The sequence below is a fragment of the Urocampus carinirostris genome, chromosome 3 (assembly GCF_059441175.1).
Source record: "Urocampus carinirostris isolate Australia breed hairy pipefish chromosome 3, RoL_Ucar_1.0, whole genome shotgun sequence".
NCBI classification, from domain to species: domain Eukaryota; kingdom Metazoa; phylum Chordata; class Actinopteri; order Syngnathiformes; family Syngnathidae; genus Urocampus; species Urocampus carinirostris.
In genome coordinates this window covers 4,501,968-4,523,565 of record NC_142351.1, presented here as the reverse complement: position 1 = coordinate 4,523,565, position 21,598 = coordinate 4,501,968, and the positions used below count along the sequence as shown (strand labels likewise).

Genomic DNA, 21,598 nt, shown 5'->3' with positions numbered 1-21,598 from the left:
AATTGTGTTGTTATTTTGGCCATAAATGAGTCAGAAATCATGATATGAGTGATGATTTTTGCCAGAACCGAAACTTGACGATGCGTTAAGACAAAACAGAAAAGGGACTTGGCTTTTCCTGGACCAAAATGAAGTTGACACTGGAAATCACCATGACCACATTGTAAGACAACATTACACTGAAATATGAACTGTTATAATTATATCCAGAACGTGACCCATCAGTAGCCCAATTCGTTCACTAAGGACATGGTCTTGCAGCCATGAAGTTCCATGATAGTATGCAACATTCGTGTGAAGAATCCGAGCGTATAAAAAGGTTTACTTCAAATCAAACCATAATACGGATGGATAAAAGAAATCAGTCGAAAAGTATCTCTGCCTTGTTACGAGCTGTGTGTTTAGCCCCCTAATTCCCGTTTATAAATAAACAGACTTCTAAAACTATTCTCGAGGCCGTTAACCTCTGAACCTTTGATGGACAACTTTTTTGGCCAATCGCGGCTTCGCTTCTTGGTTCTCAGCCCGCATTAGCCTATCCCGGTCTGTTTTGCCGAAAACGACAACGCCTCCTTTACCTCCGAAGAATTCTAGCCAATTGTGACCAGCTCAAATGATAATCGACACATTGTTTGGCCAATAGAATTCGAAATAAATCGACATGAAGATGTGTCCCATTGTATTCATATTAAACCCTGAAATACGTGTTTGTAACGCCACCAGTGATATATTTTACCCACCATTTTTATGGACGCGGAACGATCATTTAAGCGTCTACAACTCTAGCAATGTCCAAGAAAAAAAATGGCCGAAATAAAATAAACATTTGCAGAGGTTTTAGAACTGTAAATTGGTCGTCTCCAAATAGGCACTTTTGGAAACATCTTTACATACACATATGTAACGGGTGTAATAATAACTTTTGTTTTATTGAAATTCCTGCTGAAATATGTGTATAGTTTTTGGTAAGTGTCCTGCAATGATGACTCCAACAGTGCCACCTGCTGGTATGGGGTGGGGTCTGGTTTTGGCTTCTGACATGTGACCGGGAGGCTGGGTTTGTTGGCAGTCTACAGATAGAGCTGCTAACGAGATCAAAGCCAGCATAAAAGCTAATGTTGTGACTCATTTCATCTGCAGTAACTGTAATAAAAACCTCATCATCGAGTCCAGCGTGAATGTGGATCTTTGGTGGGACAAGTACACCGCGGTTACACATAGAAAAATGTGTAAAATGCACTATTTAGTTTTTAAGTTTGGGATCCAATTTGACACGGTACCAGGTAAGGCTTCAAGCTATTGTCTCAGCTGTTAAGGCTGTGGGCGTCGTTGCTGTCACAAATTTCAACATGTTACCTCGTGTTCTTTTTTTTATTGATGTTTACTATTGTTTGTGTACTGTCACTCAATGCTAAATCTATTCCACCCTGGTCATCCTGGAAGGGGGATTACCCCCTTGAGTCTCAAAGGGCTTCACAGGTTATTACACTATATTACACAGACTATTTTTCAGACTATTATTATACATTCCCCTGAGCTGGAGCCGACGAGAAGAGTAGGTTATTCATATGCTATAGAGTAGAAGTGAGTTTTAAGCTTAGATTTCAACATTTCCACTGAGGTTGCAGATCGGATCTCAGGGGGCAGAGCATTCCACAGCACCGGGGCCCGGATGGAGAACGTTCTCGAACCAGCGGAACACTTCTTGGCTCTTGGGATCACCAGAAGGCGCTCTCAGAACAAAGGCTTCGGACCGGGACATAGGGGGAAATCAGATCTGAAAGAAAAGATGGAGCAAGTCCATGTATGATTTTGTATAATACTAAGAGAACCTTGAAATCACATCTAAGGCTAACAGGGATCCAATGCAGGTTAGCCAAAATCGGTGTGATGTGATCGGACTTTTTTGTCCTAGTTAAAGGCCTCGCTGCGGCATTTTGTACCAGCCTAAGAACCTTGATTCTGGACATCGGGAGACCGGAGAGGAGTGCATTACAGTAATTGCACACAATACGTCAGTAATTTGCTGAATCATTTGACTTAGCTGAAGTCTTTGTAGTCTTTGTAGAGATCGTCACAAGATGTCACCGTTCGTGTGCGTTGAGTTTAACACGTCGGTTGTCCGGCGAAGAATGAATGGTGAAATTAGTCACATCTTCGCGTCTTTCTTGCTCCTTCGATTTCGCACGCTTCACACATTTACCCGCACGGTAACCCCGCTTCTGCTTTCTGTCTTTACGGCACCTCCGTCGTCGTTTCTTAGGAGGAGTAGTTGTCCAGAGAGACGTCGGATCTCTTTGTAGCTCGTTCGGGATATCATAGGCGGTGTAAAAAGTGCCCGAAAAGTCGAAATTTAGACGCCCACCCAATTGAATAAGTTCCTCCCGACTATAAGTCTTATTGGCCACACATGTGTCCAAAAAAGAAACAGCCTTTAGCAGCTCTCTCTCAAGGTTTCTTTTTTCTTTACGCTGAGGTTTTGAGTTTTTCCTTGCCCGCATGTTTGTTTAAGATCAGGTAATGGTGTCATTGTAATCCTGTGCAGTCCTTTGAGACATTTTTGTGATCAAGGGCTCTATAAATAAATGTGATTTGACAAGACACCCATGCTACACTCATTTGCAGGCATTTGATTGCAAAAACAAATTCAGGCGAGGAAAAAACACTTCTATTTCTGTGTGTGCCAATGTGGATTATTTAATGTTAGTGGCACTTGCAATGAGGACGAAAATATATACATATATAAATAAAACCGCGGTGTAGCTGTCCCACCAAGGATCCACATTCAGGCTGGACTGGATGAGGAGGCTTTTATTACACTTGCTGCAATGAGCGACACAACATACACACACACCATGTGGTTAGGGTTAAGATTTGCCAATTTCATGGCGCTCTTACTCGTGATATTGCGTTAAGTTGTTTTGATTTATGTGAGGTCATTACGCACAGGGTTGGATAGGGTTACTTTAACTGGATTACTTTCAACTACTTTTGGATTATTCTAATACCAAATATGCTAATAAAACACAAAAGAAAGTAAATATGAATAAAAAGATGACTCATGACACGTGGTAAGCTATCTCTCCTGGCTTTGATCTCTTTGACCTCCGGCAAAATGAACATTAAATGCAACAGAAACAAAACGAAAATCAATCCAAACAGCTTGTCAACATCATTTTTGCCCTTCCATGTATTCTGTTACTCCCCAAGCCTGCACAAAATTGAGTCATTTTATTCATATCTAGTTTATTTTGTCTTTTATTAGCATATTTGGTTTTGGAGTCATCCAAAAGTCATTGAAAGTAATCCAGTTAAAGTAACCCTACCCATTTCAGTGGAGTAGTACAACACGTAAGGCAAAACTAACATAAATGGAGACAGAAACAAAACGAAAATAAATCCAAACAGCTTGACAATTTCGATCACATTACTGTGTATGTTGCGTTATTTGTCAGTTGTGGTTTTAATGTTGTCGGTTCATTTTTTTGCAGAGCACCAAAAGATCTTGGCTTTCTGTTTGCAGCGCGCTGGAGACTGCGAACAATATCCGAATTCCGGTCATAAAATCAGACGCTAAACTAAACCTTACCCCATACCAGCAGGTAGTGTTGTTGGACTCGTCATTCCAGGACACTTATACACAAGTTATTATGACACCCGTTACACAGTGTTAAATTTTAACTTCTAGAATGGTTTTTAAATTCTTTTTTTTTCCAGAAAAGCTTTTTAGTTTTTAAATATTCTTTATGTTAATTTCCTGTTATAAGAGCAAGTGTTGACGTTGATAACCACAAGTTACCCACATGAAAATCAGTTTTAAAATGAGCAGCTCGTGATTACTTTTCAATGTACATACGTTGCCCCTGCCAACATGGCCGCCACGCAGGCACGCTAGTTAGCGGGCTGCTAGAGCACGCTGTCCAATCCAGTCCTCTGTTTGTATCTGTGTCCCACAATCCTTTGCGGTGGAGTTTGGAAGGAGAAGCTGTCATGGCTGCCGCACCACCGCCGAACAAGAGAATGTCGAGAAAACTACCAAAAATCCTGTAGTCAACTGAAAACTACGTAAGCTCAACAGAAGTATCACTTTGGGGTCCTTTTCGAAGGTTTTTCCTTTTTATTCCCGAGTTGGAGCGACATCTTGTGGCGTTTTTCCTATTACACTCGGTCCAAATCAAGCGTTGAGCTTCAAACGCGGAGAAAATGTGCTCCAGTGAGGAAGGACTTCTTAAAGAGAAGCTTTGGGGAGCCAAAGAGGAGACCGAGCGAGAATGTCGACGACCCGACGGTGTTTCCAAGCAGCTCGGGGCAGGTTGGTCATTTTCGCTTTTTGCTACATCCTTCAGGGCGTTACCAGGGAGGGGCGGCTGGTCCCTCACCCATGGACACGCTCTGGCCACCAAAAGAAAAGTTGATGTAGTAATGAGGGCAGTCTGGGCGGCGCGCACACGTCATCTCGTATATAATTGTGTAAGTCACCGGACACTAGCTTGGACTCTCCTCCCCCCTCAGCACACAGGGCACGCATCAGTCCCTACGGAGGGAGCAGCCCCTCCCAGCATATTGCTTTGTCGTAGGAATTCTGTCTTTTTTTTACAGAAGCGACTCTTTCAGCTTGATTGATTGGCCTATATTGAAACAGTTCCACTGAGGTTCTAGATCGAATCTCAGAGGGAAGAGCATTCCACAGCACCGGGGCCCGGATGGAGAACGCTCTCGAACCTCATGCATTGTGATTTCTGGATTTTTCTTTTTAGTTTATCTCTCTCACAGTGGAGATGCACCTACAATGAAAATTTCAGACCACTCCATGATTTCTAAGTGGGAGAAGAAGCAAAACAGGATGTTCAAAAATGTATTTTCTTCACTGGACCTTATTTTCTAGGGCAACAGACAAGGTTGCTCACTGTAGTTTCTACAACATCCTTGACAGTTAAGTAATGGCAAAATGAAGCCCCATAAAGCAGTGAAGCCCTGCAGGGAAATGTTTCACACACACGTAGGGGCTTTGAGATGAATCATGTCCTCGATGACGCCATCTCGTGGACGGGCTAATTTGTAACATGCTTGATGCATCCAATAATCATTCTCTGAAAGAGTGCTTTAACATGAATAATTCTTTGGCACTCGGTCTATGTTTGTGCTCGTGCAACAAGTGAAAGTGCCAAATAAGGAAAAACAAAGTGCATATTCCAGACGTTATTTTCCAAAGTACAGCGTTATTTGGCGCTTTTATTCAAATAACACTCTTTGCTAGAGAGTCATTCTCTGAATCGATGACATGGCAGACGCGTTTGACGGGGCTTCAAATGACTCAGCTTACGTGATCAACACACACATTGCCTCGCACTACACGAAGCACTCATCTGAAATACTTGGCACATCCTTCAGGGACTCGAACTGACAGGCACATTACTACTTGACATCTAACGTTCCGCTGTTGAGTAGTATAAGACCCGGGCTTCTCTCTCGCTGATTCTTTTCAAAGACGTCTATTTTTACACGTAATAAATGATTTGCTTTATTTGTGTGTGGGCGGATTTTACACGACCATGTGTTTGAATCTAGACTTTCTCTATTAAGGACGTGTGAGCAATGCTCAACTGAGTTCATTTGAGCGTGTCTAAGAAATAAATGCAAAACATGCGTTACTCTGTTGTCATCTTCTGGCTCAAAGTCCTGTTTACAGGCTTAAGTTTTAAAATGTCGCACCCAACCTTTAAAAACAACCCCCTCGCTCCCGTCACGGTTTCTGCCCACTTACGTTTTATATTTTGTAAATTCAAAAATATTTAACTGTTTCTGATTAGTGCCATACGTTCCTCTCAAATGGGAAGTGCTGATTGCTGCCGATGTTGGCCATATTGACTCTTTTGAAGGCCTACAGAAAATCTAGCTCTGTAGCTATCCAGGAATAGGGCACACCAAGAAGAAGCTTTAACGGTCATCTTACATGAGACAACAGTTGATTTAGTTGATTTGATGACATTGCCAAGTTTTTTGAAAATACTTCTTTCCCGGAAAGGTTCGAAGAAAAATGGCTCCTTGCAAAACGATGCATTTGAAGCAGAAGTTTCGCCTCTGCTTTTTTTAAAATATCTATATTTTCGATACATAGAATATCTAATCAATACTTTCCATAAACACAAGGGCGCTTTGCTTGAAAAATAACATTTGATTGGAAGAACACTCAACTTAATCATGAACTTTGAATTCTCAGCCCCTGATGCCTCGGGTGTTGGATCACATAATTCAGGTCGTCATTCAGATTCAGATCTACTTTATTGTCATTCTAGTACACGTGTATACAGAACGAAATGTCGATGCATCTGACCCCCACAGTTTCCTTGAATGTACAGATATAAATAAAGTTGTATTGTAATTGGCTACGTATAGTATTTTACCATAGTGCCGATAGTGCAAGAAGAGTAGCTAACCAGATGTGCAAAATGGGCAGTCAGGTTAACAAGTCAGGTACACAGTAACATTAACACTGTAACAATAACGCTGTAATTACCATAGTGCAGAGAGCAATGTGCAATGAGTGGCAAGCTATAAAAAACTGCCAGTAGTGCAAAAAGTCAGATTTAGCAGCCGTTTAGATTTAAGTTAACTATATGTTAGATTGACCATTTAACAGTCTAATGGCCAGGGGGACTAGACTATTGCGGAGCCTGGTGGTCCTGCACCGCACACTGCAGAACCTCTTCCCAGAGGCTAGCAGAGTGAACAGTCCATGATGGGGGTGAGAGGGGTCCCCGGTAATGTTCTTAGCATGGGATAGGCAGCGCTTCTGGCCAATGTCCTGAATGGAGGGAAGTGTAGTCCCGATTATTTTCTCTGCTGTCCTCGTTACCCTCCTCACACTACCCCAGTCGGTAGCGCTGCAGCCTCCACACCACACAGAGATACAGCTGGTCAGGATACTCTCTATGGTGCCCCTGTAGAATGTGATGAGGGAGGGTGGGGGCAGGTGGGCTCTCCTCATCCTCCGCAGGAAGTACAGGCGCTGCTGTGCCCTCTTAACCAGTGATGCAGTGTTCACGGACCAGGTGAGTTTGTTTGTAATGTGCACCCCTAGGAACTTGATACTGCTGACAACCTCCACAGCCTTGTTGTTGATGCAAAGTGGGGCATGGTTGGGCTGGTTTTTCCTAAAGTCGACAATGATCTCTTTAGTTTTGTCGACATTCAGGACCAGGCTGTTGTCCCTGCACCAGCCCACCAACTGCTCCACCTCCTCTCTGTAGGCCAGGTCGTTGTCATCCCTGATGAGGCCCACCACTGTTGTGTCGTCAGCATACTTCACGATGTGGTTTGTGGCGGACCTAGGGACGCAGTCGTGTGTCATCAAGGTGAACAGCAAGGGGCTTAGGACGCAGCCTTGGGGGGAGCCCGTGCTGAGGTAGATGACATCTGAACTGTTCTGACCTATCCGCACTGATTGGGGTCTGTCACAGAGGAAGTCCAGCAGCCAGTTCCGCAGGGGGGTGTTGAAACCCAGGAGTCTCATTTTGTCTACCAGATGTTGTGGGATGATGGTGTTGAATGCTGAACTGAAGTCCAGGAATGGTGGTTTTAGAAGGAATAAAGATTTGAATTGTTAACAGTATGTACTTACATCTTTGCTTTTCTCATCACACTGCGCTTACTTGGCATATACGCCGACGCCTACTCTCTGCCATACAGAGTAATACGGCGAATGCAGGAACAAATCGGGGCACTAAGTGTTGACAAAAATTTCATCAAAGCCACTCCTACCATCTAGTGGTGATTTAATTCCCAGAGGCCTAATACTTAGCAGCGCCTAAGTCTTTAGAATTTTTTTACGTTTTGTCACTCGGGGACAAGGTTCTGAAAACGTATGTTATGGCACTGAAGGAGTTAAGGGCAATACAAATAAATGTGACTTGTGTCTTGCAGACGTCAGCCAAGAATATCTTCCTACTGCACGGCAGGAACCAGAGTTGCCTGCCATTAAAATTGAGGAGAAGGAGGAGGAACTTAAGCCCTGTCACGTTAAGCAAGAGAAGGAGGATGGGGAGCCTGTTCGCGTTAAACAGGAGGACGATTTTCCAGTCTTGCTAGTGACCATCAAAGATGAAGGTCAACCTGAAGACAAAAGTTGGCAGGAGCCCCTAAGCAACAGCTCCCGTCAACACGTGAAAACGGATGATGATGATGATGGCACGTCCCACTCTACAAACGCTGAAAGCGACTCACAGTCGGAAGGTGGTAACACATCTTCTCAGAGTGGGAAAAACTCTTATACGAAGTTGCATATGGAATTCCACGCTGGTGAGAAGCCTTTTTCCTGCTCAGTTTGCGGTAAAAATTTCACCCAAAATGGAGACTTGAAATTACACCAACTAACCCACACTGGCGAGAAGCTTTTTGCCTGCTCAATTTGTAGTCATAGATTCACTACAAGTGGGAGCTTAAAAATGCACACCAGAATCCACACTGGCGAGAAGCCTTTTTCCTGCTCAGTTTGTGATAAAAGATTCATTCGGAGTGGAGACTTAAAAAAACACATGAGAACTCACACTGGCGAGAAGCCCTTTGCCTGCTCAGTTTGTGGTCAAAGATTCGCAGAGAGTGGGCGCTTAAAAATGCACACCAAAATCCACACTGGCGTGAAGCCTTTTTCCTGTTCAGTTTGTGATAAAAGATTCATTCGGAGTGGAGACTTAAAAAACCACATGAGAACTCACACTGGCGAGAAGCCTTATGCCTGCTCAGTTTGTGGTCAAAGATTCACCGAGAGTGGGCGCTTAAAAATGCACACTAGAACCCACACTGGCTTGAAGCCTTTTTCCTGCTCAGTTTGTGATAAAAGATTCATTCAGAATGGAGACTTAAAAAAACACATGAGAACCCACACTGGCGAGAAGCCTTTTTCCTGCTCAGTTTGCAGTCAAAAATTTACTAGAAGTGAGAGCTTAAAAATACACACCAGAATCCACACTGGCGAGAAGCCTTTTTCTTGCTCAGTTTGCGGTAAAAAGTTCACCGATCGTGGACAACTGAATGTACACGCTAGAACCCACACTGGGGAGAAGCCTTTTGCCTGCTCAATTTGTGGTCTAAGATTCATTCAGAGTGGAGACTTAAAACAACACATGAGAACCCACACTGGCGAGAAGACTTTTTCTTGCTCAGTTTGCTGTCAAAAATTCACCCGAAATGGACACTTGAAATCACACCAACTAACCCACACAGGCGAGAAGCCTTATTCCTGCTCAGTTTGTGGAAAAGGATTCACAGAGAGTGGGAGCTTAAAAATACATACTAGAATCCACACTGGCGAAAAGCCTTTTGCCTGCTCAGTTTGTGGTAAAAAATTCACCCGAAATGGACACTTGAAATCACACCAACTAACCCACACTGGCGAGAAGACTTTTTCTTGCTCAGTTTGCGGTAAAAAGTTCACCCATAGTGGACAATTGAATGTACACACTAGAACCCACACTGGGTAGAAGTCTTTTGCCTGTTCAAATTGTGGTAAAACATTCACATGGAGTGGGAACTTATAAAAAACACACTAGAACCCACACTGACGAGAAGCCTTTTCATCCAAAATGGACACTTCATTTACACCAACCAACTCACACTGGTGAGAAGCCTTTTTCCTGCTCAGTTTGTGGTCTAAGATTCACTAAAAGTGGAAGCTTAAAGAAACACATTAGAACCCACACCGGTGATGTACCTTTGACCTGTTGACTTTGTGGTAGAAAAAAATGCATCCATGTCGGACACTAGAAATCACACACCAGAACCTACACTGGTGTGAAGTCTTTTGCCTGCTCAATTTCTGGAATTTGGAAGAGGTTGAAAAACTTTTGATGATTTTCCTCTCCCCACCGTCCACCTGCGCCTTCCATTTGCCAACAAGGAAACTTGAATGTACACACGAGGACCCACACTGGCGAGAAGACTTTTGCCTGCTCGGTTTGTGGTCAAACATTTACTGGAAGTGGGAGCTTAAAAACACTTAATTGCCCAAGGATCACACAGGCCATCTACAGGAACATAACTTCCACAAAACCATTTCCCCTCACCTTTTTCCAAATTCTGACTTTGCCAACACATCAAAAAACCCACATTCATTCACAGGAAGTGAGCAGACTCTACAGTTGTATAATAAAGATTTGAAACCCCGAAGTCTTCATATGGAGTCAAAAGATAAATGATTTGCACATGTGTCATGTTTCTTGTTGTCAACAATGTGCTTTATTCTTTCATTTGATCCAATTCTCTTTGTCATGTGAATAAAACGTAGTTTGTTAAAGTCAAGCTGTGTGTATTATCCTTGGGTCCATGTTATTTTTCTTCCGGACTGATCAATCATTATCCATATCAACAAACTAAAAAATCAAACATTTAAAGCTGAAAATACATTGTGTTTAAAGTTGCATCCTTAATGATAAATGCCAGTCACGGGCTGTTTCAAATGAATTTGTGTTGCTAACCGAGAGCACCGCCTGCTGACCGAATAGGTAACCCCCAACTTGGATTCTGAACCAAATAGATATAATTTAAAGCCATTTGGAATTGTGTTGTTATTTTGCCCATGAAAGAGTCAGAAATTTTGATATGAGTGATGACTTTTGCCAGAACCGAAACTTAACGATGTGTTAAGTCAAGACAAAACAGAAAAGGGATTTGGAAGGTGCACCGCTACTTTGCGGATTTTCACTTATCGCGGGTGGTTTTGGTCCCCATTAACCGCGATAACCGAGGTCCCACTGTATTTTACCCATCATTTTTATGCGCATGTATGCAGAATTGAGATGGACGCGGAACGATCATTTAAGCGTTTACAACTCTAGCAATGTCCAAGAAAAAAATGGCCGAAAGAGGTTTTACAACTGTAAACTGGTCGTCTCCAAATAGGCACTTTTGGAGACATCTTTACATACACATAGAAAAATGTGTAAAATGCACATTTTAGTTTTTAAGTTTGAGATCCAATTTGACACAATACCAGGTAAGGCTTTAAGCTATCGTCTCACCTGTTACGACACCCATGCAACGCGCTGGAGCCCGCTAACAATATCCACATTCCGGTCATAAAATCAGAGGCTAAACTAAACCTTACCCATTCCTGTTAAGCTGTACGTTTTTGCCGTACAAAGTACGTTTATTATGCATTTTAAGACGTGTACGACGTACAAGAAAATCTACGGAAAAACGCAAATTTGTCAATAATGGGTACCATCCGGTATATACCGACTATTACCAAACGGCAAATCAATAAAGTCAAATGAGTTGGCCGCGGTAGCCTCTATCTCTGCATCATTTTTTTCCGTTGCAAACGAAGCGAGCGTTTGATGCTATTGTGTTCATGTGTTTGCCGCTGTAGTGCATAATTTCGACTCCCCTGCAAAATCCCCCCCTCGTGTGAATGAGCATTCTGCTGCGCTTCCGACAATAGCGATCGTATTCCATATAATAAGCTTATTAAAACAATACAATTATCGTCGGAAGCATGTTTCCCAGTCACAAGGCTACAAAGGTTTATCTTTTCTGTCCTTGTTAAATAGTCTGTCTGAAATTTAAAATACAAACATCAATGGTTGATATTGTGGTTTGGTTTACAAAAAAGAAATGCCAATAAATGTTTTCCTCCAAAAATATCTTTATTTTAAAATTTAAATTTAAAGTGTTGTTAATGGATGTTTCCGTTACGCTGAAAACAATTGTTTCTGATTTTTTTTTTTAATTATTATTAAGAATATTTACAGAAGGATATCAAGAAACACGTGTACAATATAACACGTTAAACTACATAAATAAACACGTTTGAAAAAATATATGGTGTAAGATTATCTTGTATTTTGTAAGGGAAAATACGACAGTTTGTAAGGGCATTGAGCCCTGGAGCGCGACAGGTATGCTTACCCTATACCAGCAGGTAGCGCTGTTGGACTCGTCAATGGAGGACACTTATACAAAAATTATACAAACCAATTTCAGCAGGAATTTCAACAAAACTAAAGTTATTAATACACCCGTTACACAGTGTTAAATATTAACTTCTATAATGGTTAGTAAATTGTTGTTTTTTTCAGAAACATTTTTTAGTTTTTAAATATTTTTCAAGTTAATTTTACGTTACAAGAGCAAGTGTTGACGTTGATAACAACAAATTACCCACATGGAAATCAGTTTTAAAATGAGCAGCTTTTGATTTCTTTTCAATGTACATCCATTGCGCGGAGTTGCCCCGACCAACATGGCCGACACGTAGGCACGCTCGTTAGCGGGCTGCTACAGCACGCCGACCTTTCCGGTCTCCTATTTGTATCTGTGTCCCACAATCCATTGCGGTGGGTTTTGGAAGGAGAAGGTGTCATGGCTGCCGCACCACCGCCGAACAAGAAAATGTCGAGAAAACTACTAAAAGTCCTGTAGTCGACTTAAAACTACCTAAGCTCGACAGAAGTATCGATTTGCGGTCCCTTTCGAAAGTTTGTGCTTTTTACTCCCAAGTTGGAGCGACACCTCGTGGCGTTTTTTCGTTGAGCTTCAAACGCAGAGAAAATGTGCTCCAGTGGGGAAGGACCTCTTCAAGAGAAGCTTCTGGGAACCAAAGAGGAGACCGAGCGTGAACGTCGACGACTGGACGCTGTTTCCAACCATCTCGGGGCAGGTTGGTCATTTTCGCATTTGCTACATCCTTGACATCAGGGGCGTTACTAGTGGGGGATGGGGGCCGGGGGTGGCTGTTACACACCCACGGACACGCTCTGCCCACCCAAAGAAAAGTGTATGTAGTAATGAGGGCAGTCTGGGCTGCGCCTATGTCATCTTGTATATAATTTTATTTATATGTCACCGGACACTAGCTTGGACTCTCCTGCCCCCTCAGCACACAGTGTGCGCATCTGTCCCCATGAAGGGAGCAGCCCCTCCCAGCATATTGCTTCGTAGTAGTGAAAGAAATTCTGTCTTTTTATAGAGAAGCAATTACGTTAGATGCGGATCTCTTCTTGGTATAAGTTGAGGGTTATGAACTAGGGTTTGAGCCCCATATTAGGGTTCTCAACTGAATGTAGGTTTCCAAAAAATAGAACGAGGTTTAGGGCTGGAGTTACAGCTAGTGTAAGGCTAAGGTTACAGTTTGAAACGGGGTTAGGTCTAAAGTTTGGGGTGAAGGGTTATTTGCTAAGGTTTTGGCTGCAAGTTAGAATTTTCAACGATTTTAGGGTTCCGAAATACGTTTAAGGTCTGACACTAAGGTTTAGGCTCCCGTTCTTTTGATTGTTGTGGAATTTTCTTCTTCGATGGTCCTGGAGAAATTGGAAAATTGGCTTTAAAAGTCCTTAATAAGTGCTTGAATTTGGCCATGAAAAAGCTGCACAGACCCTGTAGTTTGGTCCGGAGAAGTCCCATGCTCTTCGGACTGATTCTTTAAAACATATAGGAGAGACCGTGTGCACTTGTATCACCAGCAGCACGATGACCATTGTACACTCAAAGTTTGACCCATCGGAAGAGATTTTTTGGGATGCCGTTGATAAAAGATACTCTCCTTTTCATTTTGACCTCACGCAAGAGGTTTGAAGACTGAGTGAGATTGTCTCGATTTTCTATCTTTATATAAGAAAGCCATATTCCCTGGTGCAGGGGTCAGCAACCTTTTCGGTGCGGAGTGCCACTTTCAAATGTTCACACCAAGATTAATGACTCGCACAATAATTTTTTTAATATCCAACAGAGCTGTCATTTTACACCAGTCCAGATACAACATGGACGTACATTTCAATAGTATAACTCAGTGTTTCTCAACCCTTGGTTGGTACACTTTTATTTATAAAAAGGTCCCGAGGCACACCGTCCATCGAAAATGTGTGAAAATGAAGTTGTCAAATATTTCACTGTACTACCTCATAAGCAGATAATTAGGATATAAAAAGAAGAAAATAATACTTCAAATAAAAAAGAATGAAGTGTTTTGTTTTTATTTCTTACAGTGCAATCTTAAACCGCTTTGTTTAACATATTAAGTTATTAAATGTACTGTGCTACCCCATGAGCAGATAATTAATATATGAAAAGTCTATAAAGATCCACTGCCACTTACTGATATGGATGACTATTACAGTTCCTCGTCTGAAGATTGCAAAAATACTGAATCATGGCCTGATTATTTGAAAAGATAAACACTGGACTGTGTGTTCAGTAAGATCAAACATCTAGTTGGATCCGCCCATCTCTGTCTGTCCCTCACCCCCTCATACCCTCCCCATCCAGAGGAAAACAAAGCCGATACAACAAAGACAGTAAAAACATCTTCTTTGTTCCTTTATCTCTTTGTTTTCCTTATCCTCACTGTAAAATATGGACCTGGAGTGCCACGTCCAATTTCGTTGTCACAATATATGCCATGTTGTAACAATGACAATAAAGGTATATTCTATTCGTCTGAAAGGGACGAGATTTTTTTTGCCGTCATGATTCGTTCATTTATCAAGGGCATGTGTTTCGTTGGCTGCTTTAAAACACGGAGCTCTCCTCTGCTGGTTTCAGACACGCACTCAAACACAAAACAGAAAAGGAGGGGCGCTAAACACGGCGCACAACTGAAAATGTCTAAATTTGAGGTAAAATGCGCTTTTAAAAAAACTATTATTTGTATTATTTTGCCGTGCGCTCGCGTGCCATTGGTTAACCCCTCGCGTGCCAGTGGTGGCACGCGTGTCATAGCTTGCCGACCCCTGCCCTAGTGGGAGGCAGCTACAGTCAAGAACACACTCGCATTCACCCAAAAAATCCATTCCACTCGGCTCTTCCCAACCAGACACCGAACATTAAGCCCACTGCACAACAAGGGCTGAAGTAATATAACATGCAACCCTTCATCAGCATACACAGGTTTACCCCCACCGCATCATATGGTTCCTTTCCACCTCGGCACCCTCGCCTGGCAAAGCAGGCCACCCGGGGGCCCAGGTTTCTCAATTATATGGTCCAAAAACACAATTGCCGGTAAAATTTCCACCTTTTTCTTTTTCACTGTTATTTTTGTATTCCATGTCAAACCTGATGAAAAATGTCACATTTCTGGCAAGAAGCTCTTATGACCACATTCTTGGCTTCAGTTTCATGCTGGTATATGACCAAATTAATGGGGAGGGAGAAAGCAAAATGTTACCCGGTCTCCTCTATACAAACATATTGGTACTGAATACAGGAAAACTGCTGAAAGTGGTTGTAGTAATCCTTTAAGCCGTATTTTATTTTTGTGTGTGTGGATTTTAGACCACCATGTGGAAATGTCAGGGTTTTGTGCCTTCAGTCCTTCTAATCTCCAAACCATGGCAGCTTCACCCCATTTTCCAGCCTGCTCCACTTTTTCTCTACCCAGGTGTTTGCAATTAGACAATCAGCCACCTTACTTCAAATACCCCAGGCTCCCACCTCATTTTGCTGAACCGTTTCTATTCCAGTAGACTCACCACAACGACAAGCGTCGCCTCCCATGACTTCCTCTTTCAATTCCCTTCACGTTCCAGTTTCTCCACTTCAAGACAAACGTCCTCTTACTAGTAGTCTCTTTTTCAAGATTCTCTGATCCCCAAGAACTTCCCCAAGTGTTCCCTCCTTGTCCCAAGACCTGCCACTCCGAGCGTTTTCTTAAAGGTATTACCAAGTAACCTATTTTCAAGATTCTCGCCACTCAAAGATCCGCTCTCAAGTTTCCCTCTCAAGATCTCCTCCTCTACTACCCAAGTCCCACACTTCTTCTCACCTGTACAGTCTTTTGTTGTTGCTGTTTAAATAAACGTCTCTCAAGTCGTGTTACACCACATCCCTTGTTCCCTGCGTTTGGGACTGTCCGACACCTCATGACGGAAAATGTTCAAATTTCGACTTAAGACACACCGATATTTAATAGCTTAAAAGTAACCTCATACTTTTGTTTCCTCGTCCTTGAGGGAGAAGGACGAGCTTAGAAGTTTGCAAGGTTCAGGCGTTCTGAGTATTCAGATTGGCACCTGGACCAGAAGCATGCTACTGTAGAACCTGCTGCATCTTTTGAAATTTTGAGACAGGAAGCTGGATCTCTCTATAACCTAGTCTATATTTAAGTTGAGGTTGACTGTGTATTATTCACTGAGGCCCTTGCAACACCCATTGCAACCTGCTTAAATGTCTTAAACTCTGGAGAGTGCTGTTTTTCAGCTCAAACGTTTTTAACTGGACCAAAATGTAATTAAAATAAATAAAATAAAACAAACATTTGTTTAAAATTGCCTCTTATTCATGTAGTGTTTTTGTTTGTTTCAAATGTGTGTGTTTTTTGGTCAACTTTGTCTTAAATTTGACACCCCAAGCCATTAAAAAAGTCTTGAATTTAACTTGCCTTAAGCTGTAGAAACCCTGTGGTGTTCTGTGCGTCTCTTTTGTGAGTTTCTGTGAATAAAGGCGTCACAAATGAATGCCTTTTCACTTGTGTGTTGCAGACATCGGTGAAGAATATCTTGCTACTGCGTGGCAGGAACCAGAGTTGCCAGGAGCTGTTTACAAGATACTCCGGGTTGTTTTGAACAGAGCAGGTTGGTCGTTTTATTTTCTGCAACGTCCTTGACATCTCGTATTTGGCCGTCGACGTCCACCGAACTTTCCTTTCGAATAAGGTCCGGGCTTCTGTCTCGCTCATTCATTCAAAATACTTACAGTGAAGAAAATAAGTAATTGAATAGTAATTGAACTGCTATTTTGCTTCATCCCCCACTTAGAAATCATAGAGGGGGCATAAATTTTCATCGTAGGTGCATGTCCACTGTGAGAGGGATAAACTAAAAAGAAAAATCCATGATTTTTGAACAAATTATTTGTCTGATATAGCAGCAAAAAGTATTTGAACACCTGAGAAAATGAATATTACAACGGAACTTCGGTTTTCGAGCGCCTCTCAGTTCGAACAAATCGGCGTCTGACCAAAAATTCCAGAAATTCTTGCTTCGCTGTTTGGACAAAAAATTGGAGTTCGAACGCCGGTAATGCGTGAGTGCGTACGCTAGGGTGCGATGCTGAGCGGGGTGCGGGTGTTTTAGTCCCTTATTATGCCTCAGAAGAAAGTCAGTGCAAGCAGAAAAGTTGTTACAGGTGAAAAAAGAAGAGTAGTGTGTACAACTATTGCATTTAAGAAAGAAATAATGGCCTAATATGAAGGAGGTGTGCCTGATCTTGCTAGGGAATAAATCATGGTTAAATCTACGATCAGTACGATACTAAAGAATAAGGGGCCTGTGAAATCTAGTGATGTGGCTAAGGGAATGAGTGCTATAAGCAAGCAACGGCAGTCCACCTGCGCCTTCTGCTGACCACCACAAAGGTAAAAAATCCTATCCATAATTATTTTCTTTATCCTTTTTTTAATTTTTACACGTTCATGTTATCGTATTCTTTTGTACGGAAGATTACGATAACGCAAATGTACGATTAGCCTGGGTTAGCTTTAGTTTACGTTAAACATTCAGGGTAAACATTCAGGGTGTTGGAACGGATTAAAACGATTTACATTATTTTTAATGGGAAAAATGATTTCGGTTATCGAACAAATCGGTTTTCGAACAGGGTTCTGGAACAGATTATGGTCGAGAACCGAGGTTCCACTTTAATATTTGGTGCAGTAGCCTGTGTCAAGCATTTCCTGTAGTCTTTCACCAGGTTTGCACACACTGCAGCAGCGATCTTGACCCACTCCTCCACACAGTTCTACTCTCGATCGGTCAGGTTTCTGGGCTGTCGCTAAGAAATTCTGAGTTGGAGCTCCCTCCAAAGATTTTCGATTGGGTTCAGTTGTGGACACTGTCTCGGCCATGCTAGAACATTGATATGGTTTTTACGGAGCCACTCCTTGGTTTTCCTGGCTGCGTGCTTCGGGTCAGTGCGGTGTTGAAAGACCCGCCACGACCCGTCTTCAATGATCTGACTAAGGAGAGGAGGTTGTTCCCCAAAATCTCACAATACATGGCCCCAGTCATCCTCTCTTTACGCAGTGCACTTGTCCTGTCCCATGTGCAGAACACCCCCAAAGCACCCCCTTGCTTTGCAGTAAGGATTTCTCTCTTCATTCTTCTTCCTCTGAACACACTTAGTAGAATCATGACCAAAAAGTTCTATTTTGGTCTCACCTGACCACAAAACCTTCTCCCACAACTCCTCTGTATCATCCAAATGGTCGTATGCAAACTGAAGACGGTCCTTGATATGTGCTAGTTTAAGTACGGGGACTTTTCGTGCCATGTGTGATTTCAAATCATGACATCTTAGGGTATTACCTACAGTAATCTTGGAAACGGTGGTCCCAGCTCTTTTCAAGTCATTGACCAACTCCTGTCGTGTAGTTCCGGGTGGATTCCTCACCTTTCGTAGAATCATCGAGACCCGACGAGGTGGTATCTTGCATGGGGCTTCACTCCGATTGAGACTGACTGTCATGTTTAGCTTTTCGCATTTTAACGATTGCTCCAACAGTGGACCTTTTTTCACCAAGCTGCTTGGCAATTGCTCCGTAGCCCTTTCCAGCCTTGCGGAGGTGTACAATTTTGTCTCTGGTGTCTTTGGACAGCTCTTTGGTCTTTGCCATGTTAACAGTTCAAGTCTTACTGATTGTGTGGGGTGGACAAGTGTCTTAAGCCAGCTGACGAACTCAAACAGGTTCATCATGTTCAGGATGATACATGGAGTGCAGGTGGACTTCTCATGGGTGGACTAACAGGTCTTTCAGTGTAGGAATTTTAGATGACACACAGGTGTTCAAATCCTTATTTGCAGCTGTATCACACAAATAAATCGTTAAAAATCATGCAATGTGATTTCTGGAATTTTCTTATTAGTTTATCTCTCACAGTGGACATGCACCTACGATGAAAATTTCAGACCATTCCATGATTAGCTTTTCTCATCACACTGCGCTTACTTGGCATATACGCCGGCGCCTACTCTCTGCCATACAGAGTAATACGGCGAATGCAGGAACAAATCGCGGCATTAAGTGTTGACTAAAATCTCATCAAAGCCACTCCTACCATCTACTGGTGATTCAATTCCCAGATGTTTAATACAGCAGCGCCTAAGCCTTTAGAATTTTTTTTACCTTTAGGCACTCGGGGACAATGCCTCTGAAAACGTACTAATACGTTACGGCACTGAACGAGTTAAGGGCAATACAAATAAATGTGACTTGTGTCTTGCAGACGTCAGCCAAGAATATCTTCCTACTGCGCGGCAGGAACCAGAGTTGCCTGCCGTTAAAATTGAGGAGGAGGAGGATCTGAAGCCTTATCACGTTAAGCAAGAGACAGCGGATGGGGAGCCTCTTAAAGAGGAGGACAATTTTCCAGTCTTGGTAGTGACCGTCGAAGATCAAGGTCATTCTGAAAGTAAAGGTTGGCAGGAGCTTCAAAGCATCAGCTCCCGTCAACACGTGAAAACGGATGACGATGACACGTCCCACTCTGCAAACGCTGAGAGCGACTCGCAGTCGGAAGGTGGTAACACATGTTCTCAGTGTGGGAAAACGTTTCAAAGCAAGTCTTGTATGAAGTTGCATATGAAATTCCACGGTCGTGAGAAGCCTTTTGGCTGCTCAGTTTGTGGTCAAAGATTCACTGCAAGTGGGAGCTTAAAAATGCACACCAGAATCCACACTGGCGAGAAGCCTTATGCCTGCTCAGTTTGTGATAAAAGATTCATTGGGAGTGGAGACTTAAAAAAACACATAAGAACCCACACTGGCGAGAAGCCTTATGGCTGCTCAGTTTGTGGTCAAAGATTCACCGAGAGTGGGCCCTTAAAAATGCACACCAAAATCCACACTGGCGAGAAGCCTTTTTCCTGCTCGGTTTGTGATAAAAGATTCATTGGGAGTGGAGACTTAAAAAAACACATGAGAACTCACACTGGTGAGAAGCCTTATGGCTGCTCAGTTTGTGGTCAAAGATTCACCGAGAGTGGGCGCTTAAAACTGCACACTAGAACCCACACTGGCGAGAAGCCTTATGCCTGCTTAGTTTGTGGTCAAAGATTCACCGAGAGTGGGCACTTAAAAATGCACACTAGAACCCACACTGGTGTGAAGCCTTTTTCCTGCTCAGTTTGCGGTCAAAGATTCACCCAAAATGTACAGTTGAAATCACACCAACTAACCCACACTGGCAAGAAGCCTTTTGCCTGCTCAGTTTGTGGTCAAAGATTCATTGCAAGTGGGAACTTAAAAATGCACACCAGAATCCACACTGGCGAGAAGCCTTTTTCCTGCTCAGTTTGTGATAAAAGATTCATTCAGAATGGAGGCTTAAAAAAACACATGAGAACCCACACTGGCGAGAAGCCTTATGGCTGTTCAGTTTGTGGTCAAAGATTCACCGAGAGTGGGCATTTAAAAATGCACACCAGAATCCACATTGGCGAGAAGCCTTTTTCCTGCTCAGTTTGTGATAAAAGATTCATTCGGAGTGCAGACTTAAAAAAACACATGAGAACTCACACTGGGTAGAAGTCCTTTGCCTGATCAGTTTGTGGTAAAACATTCACATGGAGTGGGGACTTGGAAAAACACACTAGAACCCACTCTGGCGAGAAGCTTTTTCATCCAAAATGGTAGCTTCAAATTACACCAACCAACCCACTCAGGCGAGAAGCCTTATTCCTGCTCAGTTGTGGAAAAGGATTCACAGAGAGTGGGAGCTTAAAAATACACACTAGAATCCACACTGGCGAGAAGCCTTTTGCCTAGTCAGTTTGTGGTCTAAGATTCACTAAAAGTGGAAGCCTTAAGAAACACATTAGAGCCCACACCGGTGATATACCTTTGACCTGTTGACTTTGTGGTAGAAAAAATTCATCCATATGATACTAGAAATCACACCCCAGAACCCACACTGGTGCGAAGTCTTTTGCCTGCTTGGTTTGTGGTCAAACATTTACTGGAAGCGGGAGCTTAAAAACACTTAATTGTTCAAGTATCACACAGGCCGTCTATAGGAACATAACTGCCACAAAACCATTTCCCCTCACCTTTTTCCAACCACTGACTCTGCCAACACATCGAAAAACCCACATTCATTCACAGGAAGTGAGCAGACTCCATCTGTACAGTATAATAAAGATTTGAAACCCCAAAGTCTTCATATGGATTCAAAAGATTCCTGATTTGCATATCGGTCATGTTTTTTTGCTAGATGATCTATTTCTTCGTGTGTCTGCATAAAATTTTGCCTGTTATCAACAATTATTATTATACTAAGATTGCCGACCTAGGTCCCCAGGGTTGTGGCCTGTTCTCACCAGAGCCCCGAAGCTCGGAGAGCCTGTGGTTCTCTCCCTCCCTGTCGTCCGGATGAGAACAATCCCCGTGAAGTCCACCGCCAAATGAGATAGAAACCTTTATTTCTTCATCTTCCTGGTTGGCCATGTGCTGCTTCTCACACACCCCTCCACTGAGGGACATTTTTTTCTCAAAAGTACACAAAAAGGGTTAGTGCAACAGCCTCTTTGGTGTTTAGGGCAAATATCCCATGTCGGTGCGCTATGAAAACAATCCCTAATCATTTAAATTAGTCTATTATCTTCAAACCGG

General features: G+C 42.7%; 2 protein-coding genes across 3 annotated transcripts in view; both read left to right on the top strand.

The window, feature by feature from the left end:
• The first annotated feature begins 3,964 nt into the window (after positions 1-3,964).
• LOC148368387 (uncharacterized) lies at positions 3,965-20,882 on the top strand. 2 transcript variants are annotated; one of them, XM_088330412.1, is made up of 2 exons: positions 3,965-4,312; positions 19,215-20,882. In XM_088330412.1, exons 1-2 carry the CDS (start codon positions 4,204-4,206, stop codon positions 20,513-20,515), a joined length of 1,410 nt encoding a protein of 469 aa, XP_088186538.1. In that variant the 5' UTR covers positions 3,965-4,203; the 3' UTR covers positions 20,516-20,882. The 2 variants fall into 2 exon arrangements, with proteins under 2 accessions (XP_088186538.1, XP_088186537.1); XM_088330411.1 differs by lacking the exon at positions 19,215-20,882 and adding an exon at positions 7,924-10,296.
• The window catches only part of LOC148368383 (uncharacterized), a 52,773-nt gene continuing 43,525 nt past the window's right edge, over positions 12,351-21,598 (top strand). Inside the window, exon 1 of the mRNA XM_088330410.1 lies at positions 12,351-12,655. Within this exon, the coding sequence (XP_088186536.1) occupies positions 12,547-12,655 (109 nt within the window). The 5' untranslated portion in view covers positions 12,351-12,546. The remainder of the gene's footprint in view (positions 12,656-21,598) is intronic.